Below are 24,645 nucleotides of genomic sequence, written 5' to 3' on the forward strand. Positions count from 1 at the left end.
ACACATACTCTTCACCAGCATTTATGAACAGTAGGGTTGTTAAAGGACTTACCTACTGTATGTGAACAGAAATCCATTTCCTAAACAGCTTGGTTTGTCCTATTTGGAAAAAACATAAGCTGCAGACATGGGTCCTGAGCACTACAGACTGCTGAGCTACTTATTTCACTTGACCCAACTATTCAGCTTCAGCATAAACCAAGCACTGGAGCTGTTTAATACAAAGTATCTGCCAGGGAGTCCTGATTTTCGTAAGCTCCTGGCTCTCTCTACCCTACTGCCACTTGATACAATAGGATAAAATATGCCAATTAGTGGCGGGGAGAGCCGGGAACACATAAGGACTCCCTGGTGTACACTAGACTTAGAATGTTGCTCAAGGTATCTGTCACCAGTTTTGGCTCTCCTAATCCTGTAGAATCCTTCTTTATTTAGGTCATAAAACGTATTTGAAATAAGAGCTAGTGATTTGCATAGTGCAAAAGTTATGATTAAATACTGAAAGCTTTTTATAGAATTCAGAATGACCTTGTTTGCAGCCTGTAGTTCCTTTACCGTAAATTATACAGTATTTGTAAGACTATAAGACACAATTCAACCTTCCTTGGTGCTTTAACCCCTACATGTACGTCACAGCTGGACGTGACTTAAGGACCAGCAACGTACATGTACGGCACAAGGTCCGCCGGGTGCTGGGAGGGAATCGCGGGGGAATCGGGGCACCATTCATGCCAGCTCCAAGCGCTGCAATTGGCCGGTCAATGAAGACCACAGGAACTTTCCTTCAGTTCCAAGAGGCAGTTATCACTGTCCTAATTTTTCAAAGCCAGGCCAGGGAGGGTCCCAGTACTTCAGGAAGTCATGGTTCCCGTGTTGTACCAGGGCAACATTTTCCAGGTCAAGTCCCCCAGACAGCAAGGAAGGGAAGGACCCAAAAAAGATGCAGGGTGTGTTCCAAAAGGGGGATAAGGAAAGACGCCATTTACCACTGCGAAACCTGGCCTGTGAATGCAGGAGTGTAAAATCTACCACTCCACACCATTTCATCCATGATGTACCCTGTAGTTTTACCACCTTATATCTCTGATTTAGTCCGCACAGCTTACAGATCCATTTTTCACCAACCACTACATATTCATTTCTGTGAAACACCTGTTATCATCATTCCAGCTAACTCTGCTCTCCAAAAGCCATATAGTGCGCCTTCCACTCTGAAGTCTGCTGTGCGCCCATACATCATTTTTTTTTAGCACATATGGGGTGTTTCTGTAAACTCCAGATTCAGGGTAATAGATTTTGAGTTTTGTTTGGCTGTTAACCATTGATGTGTTGCAACAATAATATTAACATTTAAAATCTGCAAAAAAAAAGTGAAATTTTGAAATTTCATTCCCATTTTCCTTTAATTCTCATGGGAGACCTAAAGGGTTAACAAAGTTTGTAAAATCAGCTTTGAATAGCTTGAGGGGTGTAGTTTTTAAAATGGGGTGATTTATGGGTGGTTTCTATTATGTAAGCCCCACAAAGTGACTTTGTAACTGAACTGGTCCTTAAAAAATTGGGTTTAGATTTGCTTCTAAACTTCTAAGCCTTCTAACATCCCCAAAAAATTAAATGTCATTTTCAAAATGATCCAAACATGAATTAGACATATGGGAAATGTAAAGCAATAACTATTTTGGAGGTATTACTATCTATTTTAAAAGTAGAGAAATTTAAATTTGGAAATTTGCAAATATTTCCCATTTTTATTGTAATTTTTTTTTCCATAAATAAAAATTTAATATTTTGACTCAAATTTACCACTGTCATAAAGTACCATATACGACAAGAAAACAATCTCAAAATGGCCTGGATAAGTAAAAACATTCTAAAGTTTTCCCCACATAAAGTGACACATGTCAGATTTGCTAAAAATGCCTTGGTCCTTAAGGTGAAAAATGGCAGGGTCCTGAAGGGGTTAGTGAAGTGGAGGCATGGTTAATAACTGTGGGGTTTAGCATAGAGGGGTTTAATAGTTTTGGTCAGCTGTAGTTAACCATAGTGTCATCTGCTGACCATTGTAACAGGCTGAGTAGTCATACTAGCCAGGGTCAAAACAGAGGGGTTAAACGTCAAAGCCCAAACATTATCCATTAGCAATAACAGAAACAAACCAAGTCAGAACCATGGGAGACAAAGGTACAGAGATGCTAAGGCAGGAGACTGGTCACTAAAATAGTTTTAGGTCTAACATAGTAACAGGAATAAATACGGAATACATGGATTAGTCTGGCACACATAAGAACTAGGTATAATGTAATAACTGACATTGAGCAATCTCAATCTCTAGCAAGATCTGCAGAGTACTGATCTCACACTCACCAAAGGTACGACCACACGGCGTGGTTGTGATCCATACGGGTCCCAGACAGCTGCGGTCAAAAACAGAATCAAGACCGCGCAGTATGGTCATACCCTAACTCTTTGCCTGGCTTCTGGAGCCAGAACAGGTGGATTCATCACAGCTCCCAGGCAACAACACCCTCTTCTACCTACTTGCCTGACTTCTGGAGCAGAGAATATTAAAGAGGACTGAGAACAAGTACATCTGGCATGTAAAGTTTTTGCATGCCCCTGTTTCTAACACCACGGTCTTTCCATTATAGATGTAAAATTCCCAACTATCTGTTGAACTTGCCTTCTTTATACATGCACCTGCTGCATTTCCCTTGTGCCCAGCCATCTGCTAGAGTGTATACTCTGTAGCTCTCAAGGAGTGTGCGAGACTCAGACTAGCTAATAGTTTTGGTACAGACTCCAGAATCTCTACATGAAAACATTAGGTGACAGGCACAATGAAACACAAAGCTGAAAAGAGGACATCGCGATGTCTATGTAGTTCTGTGAACAGCCAAGCAAGGGGGCATCTTGGGAGTTGTAGTTTTACCACAGCAGGAGTGCCTGAGGTTTGCCATCAAAGCTTTAGGGTCTACCATTAGATCATAATCTACAACCACTAGATCATAATCTACAACTACTGACTTAGGTGAAGAGGGGACATTTCCATATATAGATATGTTTCCTTAGTGTATATGCAATTTTTTTTACAGTTATTGGGTAATGATATTTTAGGGGTTAAAGGAGCTACAATGTTAAATTGAAACTTAGATACAAGATGTGGATATATATATATATATATATATATATATACATACATATACACACATACAGTATAATACATATGATTAAAAAGTAATAAAAACTGCACATACCGACTGTAGAAATCCTCTCGGTAGTAATCGTAATCAAACTCATAAGTGCTATGGAAAGAAAACAAAGAACAATAATGATCTGGTGCCTGAAATAATTACATTCATTGATGTCTGTCGAATGAACGTTGCAATTTAGCCTCATACTGAAAGACATTACTGAAAGGCCTATTTTGTGAAAGTGCCTATAAGATTAGTTAAGCATGGTAATTTCACAGTCGTCTAAAATGTCACATCAAACTACCATTACAGCTACAGAACATTTCAGACAGCGTAGAAAACTATGGAGGAGAACAAATTATTAGCATATTGTATCATTTGTGACCTGTGGATGAATATTAATAAGGTTTCTGCTCCTAGATGCTTATGCCAAATGCTTTACCTTCTAGTCAGTTTATTAGCACTTTTAGGTCTGAATTTTAATTCACAAGTCTGAAAAACTTTTTTTTTTCAAAAGCACTTTTTAACAACACATATTCAAAGGTTCATTACATTAAGGAATCATGCACATGATTGGGTGCTGGCACGGGCACCGAACGTGGGGCCGGCGCATGCGGATCGTGGACCGCATCTGATGGTCTGCACCGCAAAAAAGTAGTGCATGAATAGGTTTCACGGGTTTTGGCTCACAATAACTGATGAAAATACTGTAACTGACCAAATAACTGAAGTGTGAACTCAGCCTTAGCCAAAACCTGATGTGGAACCTACAGATAAAACAAAATATTTGTGCCTTTTCTGTGTTTTGGGCCCACTCCTGGTTTTGTCTTACAAATACTGATGTAAAAATACTGACCAAATACTGACTGTGTAAAAGAGGCCAAAGCTTAGTTATTATAAATAACCAGTTAGCTATATTGGTTAAATAGGGACGCAATCACTCTCAACCATCCTAATAATACTTATAATTCCATCAACATTTGCTTTTCTTTCAACATACTGTATACTTAGGCTACTTTCACACTAGCGTTTCTATTTTCGGGTATTGAGATCCGTCATAGGGTCTCAATACCGGAAAACAATGCTTCAGTTTTGTCCCCATTCATTGTCAATGGGGACAAAACGTGACTGAACAGAACGGAATGCTCCAAAATGCATTCTGTTCCATTCCCATACCGGAGAGCCCTCCTGCACATATATAAGTGGCTCAGCCCCCTTCCCAGATGCCTCAGTGTCAAGGTCCTTGTGCCCTGCTAAGGTTCCTGATATCCGCTTGTATTTCTGTGTTCCTGACTCGTACTTGTGTTCCTGGACCCTGCTACCTGTGATCCCTGCCTGCTTGCCTTGATTCTCCTGTTGCCGACCCGGATTGCCTAACATGTACCTGTGCCGCTTTCCCTGACCTATTGCCTGTCTGACTTCGCCTCTGCCTCATCCTTCAGTCCTGCACTTTTGCTCCTGGTAACAACTCAGCCTGCTGACAATGCCTGTACGCTCAGGTACCTTCTGGTCCGCCTGGACCAGCTGCCTCGTGTGCCTATCCTCCTCAAGAGGTAGCGACCTGGTGTTTGCCTCAGGAAAGTCTATCCTCACCATTGGGTATTGTGAAGATCGAGGGGTTCACTTAGACAATGCCCTTAGAGGAGGTAGGACATGTGGCACAGTGGGTTCACACCCGCTGGTTCATGACATATATCTCACAACATAGTACAGTATATCTTATTCACCTTTCTAACAACTTTGCTTATTTTTGTATCCAAGTTTAAGGGTACGGTCACACGGTCAGGTTTCTGGATGCCGTTTTGGAAGCCAAAATCAGGAGTGGATAAAATCAGCGAAAATATACAGATACAATGTCTTCTCTTTTTTCAATTAACTCCTCGTTTCGGCTTCCAAAACTGCATGCAGAAACCTGACCGCGTGGTCGTACCCTAAAAATGCATTTCCTAGCATGTAGTAAATGCATGGGGTTTGTATGTTCTCTCCGTGTTTGTGTGGGTTTTCACCGGATATTCCGGTTTCCTCCCACACTCCCATAAATATGCAAATAGGCAAATTAGCTTCCTACAATATCGTGTGTGTTGCCACAGCTACACAGCTGCCACTGACTTTCCAGGGAGTTGCCCCTGCCACACAACTATCTCTGCGCTTTGAGTTCCTGTGAGAAAAGCGCATTACAAACGCTTGCCATTTGTCAAATTTACTTACAAGAGATTTTACCCCTATTTTAAAATTAAACCTTTAATGATACTATTAAAACCACATAAACATAACTACACAAATATACATATAAAGCACATATCTGGCATCAATATACACTCACCTAAAGAATTATTAGGAACACCTGTTCTATTTCTCAATAATGCAATTATCTAGTCAACCAATCACATGGCAGTTGCTTCAATGCATTTAGGGGGTGCTCCTGGTCAAGACAATCTCCTGAACTCCAAACTGAATGTCAGAATGGGAAAGAAAGGTGATTTAAGCAATTTTGAGCGTGGCATGGTTGTTGGTGCCAGACGGGCCGGTCTGAGTATTTCACAATCTGCTCAGTTACTGGGATTTTCTTGCACAACCATTTCTAGGGTTTACAAAGAATGGTGTGAAAATGGAAAAACATCCAGTATGCGGCAGTCCTGTGGGCAAAAATGCCTTGTGGATGCTAGAGGTCAGAGGAGAATGGGCCGACTGATTCAAGCTGATAGAAGAGCAACGTTGACTGAAATAACCACTCGTTACAACCGAGGTATGCAGCAAAGCATTTGTGAAGCCACAACACGCACAACCTTGAGGAGGATGGGCTACAACAGCAGAAGACCCCACTGGGAACCACTCATCTCCACTACAAATAGGAAAAAGAGGCTACAATTTGCACTAGCTCACTAAAATTGGACTGTTGAAGACTGGAAAAATGTTGCCTGGACTGATGAGTCTCGATTTCTGTTGAGACATTCAAATGGTAGAGTCCGAATTTGGCGTAAACAGAATGAGAACATGTATCTATCCTCTGATGGCTACTTCCAGCAGGATAATGCACCATGTCACAAAGCTCGAATCATTTCAAATTGGTTTCTTGAACATGACAATGAGTTCACTGTACTAAAATGGCCCCCACAGTCACCAGATCTCAACCAAATAGAGCATCTTTGGGATGTGGTGAAACGGGAGCTTCGTGACCTGGATTTGCATCCCTCAAATCTCCATCAACTGCAAGATGCTATCCTATCAATATGGGCCAACATTTCTAAAGAATGCTATCTGCACCTTGTTGAATCAATGCCACGTAGAATTAAGGCAGTTCTGAAGGCAAAAGGGGGTCCAACACTGTATTAGTATGGTGTTCCTAATAATTCTTTAGGTGAGTGTAGGTTCTTTTAGGGTAAATTGATAACCGATGGGGCTTATATCAATACTTTATCAAGCCCGTCTTTACTTACAGTCGTACACCATGATCGAAATAAGACAAATGTAGGTTCCTTTTCATGGATCTCTTTTCTTTGCTCATCGACAGGTTTTCTCAATTCAGCATGATTTCTGAGGAACAGTGAGGTTCATTTGTGAAGCCAGGTTAGCTGTCCCTGATTTCTCCCTTGCACTATCCCTAACTACAAGCAGAGCACTTGCCCTGAAAGGGGCGACCCCACTTCTCGGTGGCTTAACCCTCAGAATACCCTCAAATTTCCCTATATATGCCAGACTTCTACTTTTCCGGATCCCAAGTCGTTTTCCAACGCGCTTCTCCAATGCCTATGAAGTATTGGTTCATCAGGGAACCTTAGATTAGATAGGCTCAAGCAGACAAAACTGCATTAGAATCCAGTAGCTTTCCCTAGTAATGCTACATTGGTAATGAGTGGCCTCCTTTGATGTAGGAATAGATGCAACCGTGTACTAGCCCTTTAGTTACTTATATATCCTCCTGGCTCCTCCCCAAAATTAGCTTAGACACCGAGAAGTGGAGTCGCCCCTTTTGGGGCGAGTGCTCTGCTTGTAGGCAGGGATAGTGCAAGGAAGAAATTAGGGACAGCTGACCTGGCTTCACAAATGAACCCCACTTTTCCTCAGAAATCATGCTGAATTGAGAAAACCTGTCGATGAGCAAAGGAAAGAGATTCATGAAAAGGAATCTACATTTGTCTCCTTACTTCGATCATGGTGTACGACTGTAAATAAAGATGGGCTTGATAAAGTATTGATATAACGCCCACCGGTTATCAATTTATCCTAAAAGATATTGATGCCAGATATGTGCTTTATATATATTTGTGTAGTTATGTTTATGTGGTTTTAATAGTATCATTAAAGGTTAAATTTTTAAAATAGGGGTAAAATCTGCTGTGGATGTGGTGTGCTGTGGAGAATATACAGTATGTCTACGTGATTCTACATTTGGCAATGCTAAATACACATTTCTATTCCTGGCCCAAGTCTAAAAACGCAAGACTTAAACACTTCAGGGGAGATTTATCAAACTGGTATAAAGTAGAACTGACTTAGTTGCCCATAGCAACCAATCAGATTCCATTTTTCATTTGTCACAGCTCCTTTGAAAAATTAGGGGTGGAATCTGATTGGTTGCTATGGACATCTAAGCCAGTTCTACTTTACCAGTTTGATAAGTCTCCCCCTTAATTTAGTACTCAGTAATTTTTGAAACATGGACATGTCCCCAACAGATGGATGTATCATCAGCTTCCTAAATCCAATATTTGGGACCATTAAAGCCTCTTCGAGCTAATATTTAGCTATTTTTTTTAGTCGATAAATATAAGTGATTAATAAACAAAAATCTGAATAACCTTTGAGTTGGATTAAAAGAAATCTGTATATTATTAAAAATCAGAGCCCACGGATGGTTCAATGAAGTTCTTCCAATACCTTTCAACCAAAATTATTCAAATTTCTGGAGGAGTAAAGGTTTTGACCTACTTCCATCAATAGATTGTATTTTCAAAACTAGTTTAATCAGCCTAGCTAATGTATTAAAGGGAATCTGTCGTCAGATTTGTGCCTATGAAACTGGCTGGCCTTTTACATGTGCACTTGGCATCTGTGTTGGTCCCATGTTCATATGTGACCGCATTGCTGAGAAAAAGGAAGTTTTAATATATGCAAATGAGCCTCTAGGAGCAATGGGAGCATTGCAATTACACCTAGAGGTTCTGCTCTCTCTGCAACTGCTCTGTCCTCTGCACTTTGATTGACAGGGTCAGATGTGATGATATTTACACTGCCTGGCCCTGTCAATCAAACTGAAGAGGATAGGGCAGTAGCAGAGAGGGCAGGACCTCTATGTGTAATTGCAACGCCCCCGTTGCTCCTAGAGGCTAATTTGCATATATTAAAACATCATGTTTCTCAGCAATGCGGACACATATGAACATGGGACCAACACAGATACCTTCAGCTGCCAAGTGCACATGTAACAGGTCAGCCAGTTTCATAGATACAAATCTGCTGACAGATGCCCTTTAAGAGTACAACATTCCTTGCATTATCAAGGAGTTGAAATCAGTAGAATTGATTCTTAACAAATCAGATATTTCAGGAATCTAACAAAAAGTCTTCTTCCAAACAAGAGGACTTGTTTGGTGATTTTATTTACTTTGGATGAAGCGCAGAAAGCGGCGGCTGCCATTTTAGAGAGATTTAGTACACTAGTGAGTGAGACAGGGCTGGGAGGATGACTCTAGGAGCAGCCCTGACTGGCAGGATTGCCCACAATGCTTTGCAGTCAGAATGACAGCTAATCAGGAAGGAGAATATTGGCTGGTCTGTCAGGCTCTATGCTAGCTCAAAAGCACAGAAACCATTGTGAACTCAGCCAGGCTCAGACTGGCCCACCGGGGAGCCGGTGAATCCCTCGGTGGGCCCCTGATCTATTCAGTAAAGGAGTCTTTATGAGAGCTTCTCTCTGCGCAAGGAAGCGCTGCCACTGTATTCCCCTGCCCCACCCCCTATTGCTTGAGTTCCCATAAGTATCATCAGTGTGGTATGCAATCTCAATTACCATGTCAGGGAAAGCAAGTGTGCTCTGCCCAGCCGAGTTTGAGAATCATTACAGATCACATCTGCCTCAGTTTTGGTATTTCTGTAGTGATTAGTGTGGTAATAGCATCATCTAGCAGTGTTAAGTTGTATTACACTTTGTTTTTCTTGTTACAAAGACTGCTGCATTGTCGGTGGTGCAAAGCATTGTGGGAGTTCAAAGCATCCTGGGAAAGAGAAGTCTCCATTCACCAGGACACATCAGCAGAGTTGTCCTTCTGCATATCTTCTTCTCAAACTCCCCCATCCTTGTAAAATCATATCTGGTGAGAGATCTACCTTTGTTTCAGGGATATTATGTTATGCAGAGCTGTTTAGTCAGTTGTACTTGTTACTCAGGGAGTTGTTACTACTGTTAGACATGTAGTCCTACAGTATGTTAGGCAGCCATTTTACCATGTGCTACAGTGTTATGCAAATGTTATAATACATGCTATTCTATATGTTATACTTAGACATGCTATTTGTATTTTTGTAGTTTTACCACACACTTGTACAATCTCTCACTTACGCGCATCTCGCAGAGAGTACAACCTGTTGACCAATAAACAAGTTAGACTACAAAGGCAGTCCTCTTATTTGGAAGACAGGAATGGTTTATGCTGAATGTCAGACTACACACTGTGTGAACGTGTATGAAGACAGAACAAAGTGGCAGGATGACATTACAACTTGCCACTTGCATCCTGTGTAGTTGCAGCAATAAGGCACATCCTCTCCAGTCATGGGCTCCACTGACCTGGTAGAACTGATCATGCCTCCCATCCTGTTAGCTCACAGCTTCTCTCTGCTGGACGGCTTTTAGGCTACTTTCACACTGGCATTTTGGTTTTCCGTTTGTGAGACCCATTCAGGGCTCTCACAAGCGGTCCAAAACAAATCGGTTTTGCCCTAATGCATTCTGAATGGAAAAGGATCCGCTCAGAATGCATCAGTTTGCCTCCATTCTGTCTCCATTCCGCTTTAGAGGCGGACACCAAAACGTTGATTGCAGCGTTTTGGTGTCCGTCTGACGAAGCTGAGCCAAACAGATCCATTCTGACACACAATGTAAGTCAATGGGGACGGATCAGTTTTCTATGAGACAATCTGGCACAATAGAAAACGGATCCGTCCTCCATTCACTTTCATTGGTGTTCAAGATGGATCCGTCTTGGCTATGTTAAAGATAATACAAACAGATCCGTTCTGAACGGATGCAAACGTTTGTATTTTCTGAACGGATCTGTTTGTGCAGATCCATGACGCATCCGCACCAAACGCGAGTGTAAAAGTAGCCTACACATTCCCTGCTGCCTGTCGCCCACTACCTGGAGCTCTCTGGCTCTGCAGAGCTGGGCTGTGTGAAGCAAGTGATGGAGGCATCTGTGTGCTACAGTCTGAAAGGCAGGCAGACACTTGCACTTAGTGTGCACTTCTCTCTCACTGACAGTGACACAGTGTGGAGGAGACTGAGCAAATAAGAAACCTATCAGGCTGCAAGCAAGAGGAGAAAGTGTGAGCATTTACCCAGGCCAGTCCCCAAAGAAAACTTTAATTTTCAATTTAAAAACTTTGTGACTCTCGCAAGGAACTACAGCTCCCAGCATGTTCTGTCAGTTGCAGACCTTCAGGACTTGTCCTGGCTTTTTCTATTGATAACTTATCCTCAGTATAGGTCATCAAAATCAGATTAGCGGGGGTGCGACACCCGGCACCCCCGGTGATCAGCTGTATAAGGAGACGGCGTGTGCAGTATGCACGTGCCGTCTCCGTTCTCTGTCTTTGGGACAGCAGCAGCTGACAGGAAGAGAGAAGGGAGACGGCACGTGCGCACTGCACACGCAATATTCCCATACAGTTGATCAGTCTGACACCCAGCACCGCCACCGATCTGATATTGATGACCTATCCTGAGAATAGGTCATCAATAGAAAAAGCCTGGAGAACCCCTTTAATGCAAACCACAGTTGCAATGATGCAGGCATAGCAGTTGTGTCCGCACCATGACTTGCTGGTGCTAGCTATTTCATATTTGACATTCTGCACTAGAAGTCATGTCCCCCATAGTGCCAGTGCACAGCCAAGCCAAGATGCAGCCACTCTGTGACCAAAGATCTGAAGTCCACCAACTATCAGTAAGAAAGTAGATAAGCCAAATTAATTTGCAGACCGTAGGAACTTCAGGTTTCTGGCCACACGATGGTCACATCATGTCTCTAAATTTGCTTTGCAGTAGCTACTACATGGAATACCAGTCTTATGGCTAGGATTATTGATCAAAGAATACTGATTCCATACCTCCCAAATTTTTGAAAATCAGAGAATTTTTTAACACTAAGCCATGCCTATAAATCTGCCCAATGCCTACACCATACATGCCCTAGACAGCCCAGTCCCCTTAGTACCCCTAAATGGTAATTATTCCTGTTTTTGCCCCCACAAAGTAGTTATGCCCATACTGTGCCCCTTCAAAATAGTTACGCCCCCCCCTTTACTGTTAAAAACAAAACAAAAAAAAGACTACATACTCATCTAAGCATTCCCTTATGATCGGAGCAGCTCCTGCGCTGCCCAGGAGGCACGAGGCTGTCACACATACATTGCGCTGTTGTCCTTTGTATGAGCACAGGATAATTCCTGGCCTGCACCTCTCCTCCTACACAGCCCGTCAGCGCTATGTATGTGTGACTACATTATGCCTGCTGGAAAGTGCCGGCAGTTGAGTTGAATGGTGAAGCATCGAGCAGAACTAAGGAAGCAAAGATACAGTAGTTGAGAGCTGGATTTACCTCAGCCATTCTGTGACCATGGTACAGCCACTAAAATCCAGGACTATCCTGTCCAGGGCAGTTGTGAGTTATTTGATTCTGGCTGTTTAACCCCTCTGATGCCACAGACCAGGGATGCTCAACCTGTGGCCCTTCAGCTGTTGCTAAAACTACAACTCCCAGCATGCCTGGACAGCCTACATCTGAAGGGCCACATGTTGACCATCCCTGCCACAGACAATAGTGACCATGGCACCATCAGGTAACACAGATAATATAACATTTATTGCATGGCAGGAAAAAAGGTAAAAATAATAGTTGATTTACTGCTTTTCCTATTCTGACAAAAAAAAGTAATAAAAATAAAAAATAAAAAAATCATTTTGTATATAAATATAAATATATATATCAATCAATCACCAAATGATGCTAAAAAGAACTGTACCTTGTCCCATAAATCAAGAAGCTGTCAATTAGTAAAATATGAAATAAATTAGACATATTTGGTATTGCCACCAGTTATATAGTTATTTATTCTACACATCATTAAAAAGATGATAAACTATTTCAGATTTACTGTTTTTCCCACCTACCCGTAAAAAATGAATAAAGGTTAATCAATAAAAGATATGTACCTCCACATGGTAGCATTGAAAAAAGTAAGCTCTAGTCTAGCACAGTGCAATAAAAAATAAAATAAAAAAAGATCTTGAAATGCTATGATGAAAATACTGAAAAAAAATAGCATTCTAAATGCTGAGAAAATAAATTTTCAATATTTGTATACAACTATAGGGTAGGCCCCCAGAGTCAGTTCTAGAGTCAGGATAGTGATTATGATAGTGAAGATTATACTGTAGATATAGTTATTTATGTAGATGGAATTACTAGGTAGAAAGTTAGGTTCTATCAGTAGGGAGAGCATAGGGACACTTAGTGTACTGTGTGTCTTACATTCAGGACTGGAGTTGTTCAAACTTCATGAGTTGCACTACACAAAGATTATTTAAAGAGATATTTAAAAAAAAGCCAGATCTTTTTGTCCAAAACTTGTTGCAAAGCTTCTAAAGTTGTGGCTGCTAGTTTTCAGACTACCTGTAGCTACCCATAACAATATATATCAGTGTCAGTCTGACATTATTTACAATTGCTGTAATTGCGCTAAAGAACTTGAAGTGGAGAAATGTATTTTTTTTTTATTTAAAAAATAAAGAAAGGCTAGAGACAGAAATAGGAGTCCCAATTTTCAGGCCAACTGGGGCAATGTTGATTTGGCTAGAATCTATTTAGATCCGAATCAAATTTGCTCATCTCTATTAAGGAGGGAAGAGTTTTCCTTCCATTCTACAAAATCATAAAACCTACTACAGGACAAAAACTGGCCTATCAATTTAATTCTGCAAGGCTTCCAAAAGTTATAATCAATGCTATTAATTTCTTTCAAAAATGTGTTAAAAAGCTCAAAAACCCCTTTAGGGTCTGGGGGTAGAGGCCACCCTATCATTGAGATGGTCAAACATGCACAGTCACCTCTCCATTGTTCTGGACATTGGTGGTGGTCTCAGAAAATTCTATCATTAGAGTTTCCTTAATGACACATCAGTTACTCATATTATAACCTCGCTAAATGGTCTAGCAGACTTAGAAACATATAGCCATAACAGTGTTGGCAAGGACATTGTTAATTCATGAAAGGGAAATTCATGTTTCCAATAAATTGAATATCTAAATCATTGATTTTATTACCATGGAAGCTCTACCAATGAAAATCTGCTTTCAACTTAGCATCAAACTCAATTTGCACAGTATAAGATTGATCTAGAAAAAAGTTAAATCTTAGACTGATCTACGTTTATCTTCATACATAAGGTATACCTTAGAGTCTGACATGCTAGTGACAATCCCGGTACATTTCCAAATATTTAGAAAAGAAATAGTGATTTTTGTTATTTTTAAAAACTTTGGTGATGGCCATGTCAGAAACACACACTTCCTTCCTGTATTGTCTGAATAGATAGTATGGCAGGGTATGCGTGCGTCTGCAATTAATGGTTGTCTAGTGTATTAATAATAGTCTATTACAGTCTCCAGGAAGTAATGGAGTGAATAGGGAGACAATATATATATGCATAGCCTTATCAACAATTCTTCTTGAACTGTGAGGTGTTGCCCAGTCCTTGGTGAGATGTAACTAGACGTCACTTTTGACAGTAGGTTTTTCATGGTTGCACCAATCTTACGCATAATAGCTTATTCCGATTGTGCATGTTGTAATGTTCTATTGGGTTCAAGCTGTACAGATTTTAAGATAAATTAAGATTATTTTGAAATGTTTTGCCATGGACTATGACCAGTGATGAGAGAAAGTCTATGCATCGCCATATTCTGGCTGGTGAGGTCCTAGTAGAAAATAATTCAAGGGGTTGGACACTTTCTGGTTATTGTTGACCAATGTGTTTGTGAGATGATTATATGACATTTACTAATATACCCATTCTTGAAATTCTGCTCCATTTTCTATATTTCTTTAGTTACACCCCGTTGTTTGCCAAGTCTTTTGTGCTGTTTACACAGAGGTCCTGTCCATAAAATGGCTGCTGATGGAGAGGCAGGTGACCAGGAAAATCACTTCCATGTAATGTATTCTCTGTTCAAACACACTGCACCTGCACTAAACTTCCAAGTGCAGATGTCAGGTGTAGTGGATTTGAATGGATGAGGCATTACATGGAGGTGATTTGCCTGGTCACATGACCCATCAGCAGACACTCTATGGACAGGACCTCTGTGTGGACAGCACAAAATACCTTATCTTATACATTTAATTATCAAGTATCTGTAACAGTTTGAGGGAAGAAAAGAGGAGGAGGGTGTCACAATGATTGGTAGGAAGAGGGTGCTGATAGCAATAAGAAGGAGGAGAACCCTTACCTACAGGCACACAAGATACCAGAGTGACTGCCGTTATGGCTTCCTCTCATGTTAGAATTGCACATGTTATGTACATAAGGATTTGGAAGTCATGTTCAGTTTTAATTTTTGGCTGGAGATGCATCTTAAAAATTTAAAGTTAGTTTTTGAGCCAAAAATGTATCCAGCAGTCATTAACCAAATTACCAATACTAGTTAACGACATATAGAAAATACAATGAGCACAGACAAAAAACACCTTCTAGCATTCAATGGTCACAGCATTTTCACACGACTGTTACCCAATGTCCACTTTATTTAACTGCTGTCTTCCGCCTCTACAAACTCTTTCAATTGTTGGTCTTCCAGCAAAGTTGTAGCCCATTGCGGATTGTTATGCGAAGTCTGTCTAGCAGCAGAGACATGAGATGGGTTTTAGGAAGTAGGGGGTGTCCTTTGTGCTCCTGCATTACATACAGCTCACAGGTGTCTCACCTGCCTGCTCCTTTCTCTCCTGTACACATTTTCTGCAAAGTAAAGCCACTATAGATTTATCATTTGGTTTCTTCTCTGGGCATACAGTTAGAAGTTTATTCTGCCTGGGGAGTGATGAATATGTCCAGAAGAGAAACCAGAGGCTAAAAACCACAGTGCATTTACTCTGCAGAGACTGCAGGAAGCAGGGATGGAGGAGATGCCAGTGAGGATCTGGTGGATAGAACAGGGACATAGGTTAGTGATCTCACATAATGACAGCATAGACTTTCTGGGGAGTGATGAATGAGTGTGTGAGATCTCTCACCGGTCTTCATTCCTGCTCCTGTCCTTCACTGAACACATGGCCCCTGAAAAGTAAGACTATGGCTTTTGTCCTGTGTTTTTTTCTCTGTATACTGTAATATATTTAAGGTCTTTCTCATCAGGGCATGAATCGGACATGGAGCATCATAGGCAGTAAGGGCAGGAAGTCTCAGCATGTGCGGTGCTGGCAGACTTCAGAGCTGTGGACCAACTCCCAGAACCTCCAGAAGTGAGGATGCTGCCTGAACAGGGCGTCAGGCAAAAATAGGAGAGGTTTGAGCACTAAAACTCTCTTCTAAGCCCATGGGATCATAAGCTCATGCCTTTGGTTTACATTATAGAGAACATACAAGTACAAGTAAAATTTGGAATCTACGTTGCATTGTGAGACATGATAGAAAGAAATTCTGAGTACCGTATTTATTAGATTTTTTTTTTGGGGGGGGGGGCTCTCAATTTAATGAAGCATGTTTACTTTAATTTCATCTGTGACATTTGTCATCATCTAACATCTGTGAGTTCAGATTCAACGGCTTTTTGTAAATGATTTTGTAAAAAGTTTTTTCTGCTGGTGTACATGACTTAAAAGTACATTTTCAAAGATTACAAAAGATGAACCTAAGTTTAATCGATACAGCGATTAGCACCCATTTATAGAGGATATTATGGCGATATACAGTCAGGTCCATAAATATTGGGACATCGACACAATTGTAAAATTTTTGGCTGTATACACCACAATGGATTTGAAATAAAAAACAAGATGTGCTTTAACTGAAGACTGTCAGCTTTAATTTGAGGGTATTTACATCCAAATCAGGTGAACGGTGTAGGAATTACAACAGTTTGCATATGTGCCTCCCACTTGTTAAGGAACCAAAAGTAATGGGGCAATTGGCTTCTCGGCTGTTCCATGGCCAGGTGTGTGTTATTCCCTCATTATCCCAATTACAATGAGCAGATAAAAGGTCCAGAGTTCATTTCAAGTGTGCTATTTCCATTTGGAATCTGTTGCTGTCATCTTTTAAGATGAGATCCAAAGAGCTGTCACTATCAGTGAAGCAAGCCATCATTAGGCTGAAAAAAAACAAAACAAACCCATCAGAGAGATAGCAAAAACATTAGGCGTGGCCAAAACAACTGTTTGGAACATTGTTAAAAAGAAGGAACGCCCCAGTGAGCTCAGCCACACCAAAAGACCCGGAAGACCGGGGAAAACAACTGTGGTGGATGACCGAAGAATTCTTTCCCTGGTGAAGAAAACACCCTTCACAACAGTTGGCCCGATCAAAAACACTTTCCAGGAGGTAGGTGTATGTGTGTCAAAGTCATCAATCAAGAGAAGACTTCACCAGAGTAAATACAGAGGGTTCACCACAAGATGTAAACAATTGATAAGCCTCAAAAACAGGAAGGCCAGATTACAGTTTGCCAAACGACATCTAAAAAAGCCTTCACAGTTCTGGAACAACATCCTATGGACAGATGAGACCAAGATCAACTTGTACCAGAGTGATGGGAAGAGAAGAGCATGGAGAAGGAAAGGAACTGCTCATGATCCTAAGCATACCACCTCACCAGTGAAGCATGGTGGTGGTAGTGTCATGGCATGGGCATGTATGGCTGCCAATGGAACTGGTTCTCTTGTATTTATTGATGATGTGACTGCTGACAAAAGCAGCAGAATGAATTCTGAAGTGTTTCGGGCAATATTATCTGCTCATATTCAGCCAAATGCTTCAGAACTCATTGGACAGCGCTTCACAGTGCAGATGGACAATGACCCAAAGCATACTGCAAAAGCAACCACAGAGTTTTTTAAGGGAAAGAAGTGGAATGTTATGCAATGGCCAAGTCAATCACCTGACCTGAATCCGATTGAGCATGCATTTAACTTGCTTAAGACAAAACTGAAGGGAAAATGCCCCAAGAACAAGCAGGAACTGAAGACAGTTGCATTAGAGGCCTGGCAGAGCATCACCAGGCATGAAACCCAGCGTCTGGTGATGTCTATGCGTTCCAGACTTCAGGCTGTAATTGACTGCAAAGGATTTGCAACCAAGTAATAAAAAGTGAAAGAGTAATTTATTATTATTTTTCTGTCCCATTACTTTTGGTTCCTTAACAAGTGGGAGGCACATATGCAAACTGTTGTAATTCCTACACCGTTCACCTGATTTGGATGTAAATACCCTCAAATGAAAGCTGACAGTCTGCAGGTAAAGCATATCTTATTCGTTTCATTTCAAATCCATTGTGGTGGTGTATAGAGCCAAAAATGTTAGAATTGTGTCGATGCCCCAATATTTATGGAACTGACTGTATATGTTTCACAAGAAGAGTCTTGTGTATATTTGGGCATCTTGCGGAGTCTCCAATATAGCTAAGTACATACCACACTGACCTTCCACAGTCCTGATCAAATACTGAAATTCAGCTTGTCACATACTCTCCTCCGAGTGTTGTTGATGAAGGGCACAGTTCATCACTGATACGCGTTGTTCGTACCTTTAACTAATCAAGTCTTTCTACAATAACCATTTGTGTGAAGGTATAGAGCATCCTCCTTTTATCCTACCCGCATCTCCATTGTGTTTACTCTGGCTTCAGACCTGATAGGACGGCAAGGAGCAGCAGACCCACAGAGGTAGAAAACTGGAGAGGTAAGGTAAGCAGCCTATAGTCATCAATCTCCTAACTTGTTCCTATAGCTTTACACATTATGAGCCTCTGCTTTTCTTTTGATGCACTCTAAGGCTACTTTCACACTAACGTTTTGTCTTTCCGTTTGTGAGATCCGTTCAGGGCTCTCACAAGCAGTCCAAAACGGATCAGTTTTGCCCTAACGCATTCTGAATGCAAAAGCATCCGCTCAGAATGTATCAGTTTGCCGCCGATCAGTCTCCATTCTGCTCTGGAGGCGGACACCAAAACGCTGCCTGGAGCATTTTACTGTCCGCTCGACGAAACTGAACCAAACAGATCCGCTCCAAGCAGCGTTTTGGTGTCCGCCTCCAGAGCGGAATGGAGACTGATCGGCGGCAAACTGATGCATTCTGAGCGGATCCGTTTTCTCTGACACAATCTGGCATAATAGAAAACGGATCCGTCTCCCATTGACTTTAAATGGAGTTCATGACAGATCAGTCTTGGCTGTGTTACAGATAATACAACCGGATCCATTCATGACGGATACATGCGGTTTTATTATTGTAACGGATCAGTTTTTGCAGATCCATGACGGAATGGAGACTGATCGGCGGCAAACTGATGTATTAGCCCACAGGGCACACTCAATTATAGTAATTTAATACCAGGTGATGTTAATAATACGCAGTTCATTTTTCTATATATAGGTATGTTTGCTTGCTAATCTTTTTATTATGCCAAGACCCACATCCTAGTATCCTGGCTCTACACATAGTTATAATTAACTGACAATATTAAAGATGCGGTGCTACAATTTAGTGATTAAAGTTGGCACAATTTAAAGGTCTCTGCCTCTCAAAACATTTAAAATACCCATTTAAAGGGAACTTATCACAAGGCCAGTCTTGCCAGAGTGTAGAGCACTCGACGAAACTGAACCAAACGGATCCGTCCCCATAGACTTACATTGTGTGCCAGGACGGATCCGTTTGGTTCAGTTTCGTCGAGCGGACAGCAAAAACGCTCCAGGCAGCGGTTTGGTGTCCGCCTCCAGAGCGGAATGGAGACTGATCGGTGGCAAACTGATGCATTCTAAGCGGATCCGTTTTCTCTGACACAATCTGGCATAATAGAAAACGGATCCGTATCCCATTGACTTTCAATGGAGTTCATGACGGATCCTTATTGGCTATGTTACAGATAATACAAACGGATCCATTCATGACGGATACATGCGGTTTTATTATTGTAACGGATCCATTTTTGCAGATCCATAACGGATCCGCCCAATACGCGAGTGTGAAAGTAGCCTAAGTCAGTCAAGAGCGATGAATCAGTTGAATTTTAAGAAACAGGAAGCAAATCAATTTCTACTTTAAAAAAACTTTTTGCTGAACTCCGGTTTGGCTCCAAGGTACCACTTGGAACCGAACCCGAGTTCGGGAAATGTTTTTTTACAGTAGAAATCGATTTATGAAGTTATTATGCGAAGTCTGGCGAGACTTCGTGAAGTAATAACTTCGGCTCATAGGAGCCAATACATTCTAATACTGTACAGTATTCAAACTAAGTATTATGCGAATCGACTCTGGATGTTTCATCCAAAGTCGATTCGCTCATCCCTAGTCTTAACCCCTGGAAATGAAAAGTGTATAATGTAATGGAAAAATAAATCAAGCCAGCAAAGGAGGCAATATGGAGAATCACAATAGATTATAGTAAGTGCCTTGTATTAACTTTGTCTACATGATAAATGTAATCTACTAAAGTGAGACAACCCTTTAAGGCTAAAGGTCATGAACACATTTCAGGCCAATTTTTTAAATCATTGCATTTTTCAAATTTTGGGCTAATTTTTTTTTCACTTTATTTCACATTTATTAAAAAAATGTCAAATGTTTTTGTTCTACAGGGTTAGGTTTCAGTCTATCTGCAGACTGTTGTTTTCTGTTTTACACTGAGGCCTGTGATGTTGCTGTTCTGATGGCTGGATGTATAGCCCTTATCTCCGAATTCCTGACAGCTCGTAAACACTTATTTAAGCCTTGATATATAAGTTTGATACAAACAAATTTATTTAGCTATACTAAGTGTTTATAAGCTGACAGAAGTTCGGAGATAGGGGCTTCACAGACCAATTGAAAAAAATAATGTTGTTTTTTTTAGCACAAAATTAGTAAAATGCAATCACAGAAAAAAAATTACCCCAAAAGGTCTTCAACACCTTTAATGTTTGCACAGATGCTCTACACTCTGGCAAGACTGGCCTTGTGATAAGTTCCCTTTAAATGGGTATTTTAAATGTTTTGAGAGCCAGAGACCTTTAAATTGTGCCAAATTTAATCACTAAATTGTAGCACCGCATCTTTAATATTGTCAGTTAATTATAACTATGTGTAGAGCCAGGATACTGGTATGTAGATCTTGGCATAATAAAAAGATTAGCAAGCAAACATACGGTACCTATATTTAGAAAAATGAACTGCGTATTATTAACATCACCTGGTATTAAATTACTATAATTGAGTGTGCCCTGTGGGATAATACAGGATAAAATTGCCTTTGGCTTTATTGTGAGAACAGAGGAGGGCAGAACTGGTATCCATGGAAGTTTAACATAAAGCTATAGGAGCAGATGAAAGGTAACACATAGCTGTAATTAACCAGCAGATCAAGCTGTGCGTATGCATTTCATTTCCACATATCCTCATGAATATCATTCACGTCTAGTAGGACTTCTGGGTTTTATTCTCTTGTTTTATCACATTTTTATTGAGTCTGCTGGTACATATTCATATTCATACCAAGGCTGAAATTCATATATATGATTTTATGCTTTATTTTTAAATTAACTAAATGGATTAAACAACTAATGCACACAATGCATCAAATTTAAATGGCAAAAAAAGAACAGAATTTCTCATAGGCACATTGAAGATCATAATAACTAGAGATGAGCGAATTGTTCAAAAATTCGATTTAGACGCTTCAAATTTCTCCAAAAAGTTTTCTTGTTCCAAATTAATTTGTCACGAAACACGTTAAATCAGGAAGAGTGTATCTTGGAACATATAACAGTACATTGCAGAAACATTTCCTTTTTGGTAGTGAAACAGTTACTGTGCGTCACTATGACAGGAAAGTTTCATACAGTATATGGACGTGCTCATCATGTTGCAGGTCACCAAAATTCCGACAGTAGCTAACCTCTAGCTAAACAAAAAAAAGCATACAGCAGCCTTTAGTAAATGGGAAAAAACACTGTTCGCCCCTGCAGGAGCTGTGTCCCAATGACTCTTTAGTGCAACAAAAGAAGGACATGGAAGCAGTGGCAATAAAGTAGTGGAGTGGTGAGGGTGGCAACAGCATGAGGTGTCAACATTGTGGCACAGTCACAGAGTGGGGAGGGGGGGTGTCAACAGCAGAGGCAGTAACAGCACAAGATGGTGGCAGGAAGAGAAGATGGAAGCAGAGGCAGCAGGTGTGGCATCAGGCAGGTGGCAGCATCAGTATAGTGGCTGAAGCACGTGGCCAGAAGTATCGTGTCATATTTCGCAATGTTCTGCTGTGGCAGCACACTGCAGTCAGAACATTACTGCCAGAATGATTTAGTCCGATGCATCAGGCATGTAGTGTGTGGAAATCCTGACTGATGCATAGCTTATTCATCTTTATAAAGGTTAATCTATCAACATTTTGTGTTGAAAGGTGAGTTCTCTTTGGGTTAAGTATGCCCCCCGCCACACTAAACACCCGCTCTGATTCCACACTACTGGTCGGGCAGGAAAGGTTGCCCAGGGCAAACTTAGCCAGTTGTGGCCACAATTCTAGTTTAGCTGACCAGTAGTCCAAGAGATCTTGGATATGGGGTGACAGGGTGGAGTCCAAGTATGCCACCTGCTGGTTCAGGTTCGGCTCAATGTCCTGCTGCTGCTGGCTGGTTTCTTCAATTGGCGGGTGAAGAAACATGGTCATCAGAGACTCGAGACTCAAGTTACTGCTGACGGGGCTGGTGCTGCTCCTGAACCCCACCCACCCTCATCCAGCAGTCATGGCAGCAGAGTGTGAGGGCAGAGGGTACCCCTGTCTGACCTTCGTGAGGACGGGCGATAGCGCACATAGGCAGCAACCAACCGATTACATAGGATGTCTTGATAGTAGTTGAGTTTATCATCCCTCTTAGCAGGTGTAAAATAGTCCCCCATTTAGGCCCGGTAGCGAAGGTCTAACATGGTGGACAGCTCCTCTGCTGAATGGTGATAATTTGGCTGTCGCTATGCAAGCAACTCAGCATGCATCTGGCCATTTGCGCAAGGGAATCGTAGGGACTGCATGCCTCCAACTCCACTGCATACTGACGCGATGTGTCAAGGTCATCTGCCTGGTTTTCCTCATTGCCCTCCAGTTCCTCAGGCTTCTCTTGTTCCTCTCCTGTTGCTTGGGCACATTAACCACCTATTTCTGTATACAATTCCTCCTCCCTGTCCTCATCCTCCTCCTCAGCCAGTTCAGCCCCCACAGTACTCAGGTGACCTTGAGATGTAAGCGCCACATCTCCTGTCCCATCAGGCCAGCCAGATTTATCAGCATCTGCTCCAAGATGTATAGAAGTGGAATGACTTAATTCATCCCATAGTCCTGGCACCTAACAAGTAAAGTGAAATCTTTAAACGGCCTCAGCAAATGGCAGGTGTCACGCATGAGCTGCCACCAGCTAACATCGAAGTTACACAGAGAAATACTCCTTTCCACCTGCATCATCAAAAAATCATTCACGGGTTTCCTCTGCTCATATAGTCGGTTGAACATGTGGAGGGTGGAGTTCCAAGTTGTGTAAACGTCACATATTAGGCGATGTTGGGGAATACCATTTTGCCTTTGCATCTCAAGGAGGGCATGCTTTAAATGGTAAGAGTGGCTGAAGAGCATGGACAGTTTCCTAGTCATTTTGAAGACATCTTGCAGTTGGGTGGAAAACTTGAGGAATCTGGTTACAACAAAATTAAAGACATGCGCCATGCAAGATACATGGGTCATCCCTCCTTTACGCAGTGCCGACATAATGTACTTCCCGATATTTATGACCATGGGTCCGATCTCTTGATTCGATTTCTTGATGAAAGACGTGGAGCAGTTCCTCCCCGGGATGATTCCATTTGCTCAGGTTGGCCAAGTGCAGAACAGCGTGACTCCGCCATGCTCTGCATAGGTAGTATGCTGGATGACCACTTAGATATGTGCCCACAGTGGAGGCTGAGGACAAGTTGGAGAATGAGGAGGCAGAGGAGGACATTGGCGCCGGTATCACAGCATGAGAATGCATCACCTGGCCAAGTTGCTGGTGTGGCTGGGCCGGAACCAAATTTACCTAGTGGGCTGTAAAGGACATATATTGTCCTTGAACATAGTTACAGCTCCACAAGTCGATGCTGCCACTATACCAGGCACTGACAGGCTCAAGGACTGCTGTATGTGCGTATGCAGAACTGGTACAACTGTTTTAGAGAAGCAGTGACGGCTTGGGACTCTCAACATTGGCTCAACACAAGCCATCAGTTCTCTGAAACGAGTCAACCACATGAAAAGAGAGGGACTGCAGTACCAGATCTTAGCCAGGAGCACATTCAGCTTCTGCGCCATTGGATTAGTGTACGCATACTGTCTCTTTGCAATCGCCTCGGTGATCGATTGCTGGCAAAATGTGTGACGAGGAGGAGGAGCATCAGGACAAATACAGGATGGGAAGGAAACACAGCTCCCTTCTGCTGAAGTTGTGGAGTCTTGACTGCTGGAGAAGGAGTGGCAGTGGCCACTGTGAGATGCGTCAGGCTATACCACTAAATTAGCGCCAAAGTTTTTCCAGGCCACTTAATGGTGACACTCCATGTGTTGATGAAGAGCGGTGGTGCCAAAATTAGCACCCTGGATGCGCTTCACTTTCTGCCCACAGATTCTACATACAGCCACACTGACGTCCTCCAAGGACTTTATGAAAAATTCCCACACCGGTGACAATGGCATTTACCCCCCCCCCCCATTCCCACTGTCTGATGACTGCCTGTCGCTGCCTTTATGAAGTCGAGCACCGCTAGCTGTTTCTGGACAGGTAGGCTCATGAGTAGCAGATCTCAAACTGCTGCCACCCTGCTGTCTCATGGCCACACTTGCCCCCTGATGATGATGACGATGAAGCCCCTTCTTCACTCAGTCCACATGTGCGATTGGCTACATCATCTACTACTGTCTGCTTGTCATTTATGTCAAACCTCACCAGTCTCATGGTTGCATCGCTGAGC

General features: G+C 41.8%; 1 protein-coding gene across 2 annotated transcripts in view; it reads right to left on the reverse strand.

Moving 5' to 3' along the window:
• RALYL (RALY RNA binding protein like) overlaps nucleotides 1–24,645 on the reverse strand; it is a 711,743-nt gene that overhangs the window by 111,691 nt on the left and 575,407 nt on the right. For both annotated transcript variants that reach the window (XM_040433240.1, XM_040433241.1), the window contains one exon: nucleotides 3,255–3,302. In XM_040433240.1, the coding sequence (XP_040289174.1) occupies nucleotides 3,255–3,302 (48 nt within the window). The remainder of the gene's footprint in view (nucleotides 1–3,254; nucleotides 3,303–24,645) is intronic.

This window comes from Bufo bufo, chromosome 5 (genome assembly GCF_905171765.1).
Source record: "Bufo bufo chromosome 5, aBufBuf1.1, whole genome shotgun sequence".
In the NCBI taxonomy this organism is placed as follows: Eukaryota; Metazoa; Chordata; class Amphibia; order Anura; family Bufonidae; genus Bufo; species Bufo bufo.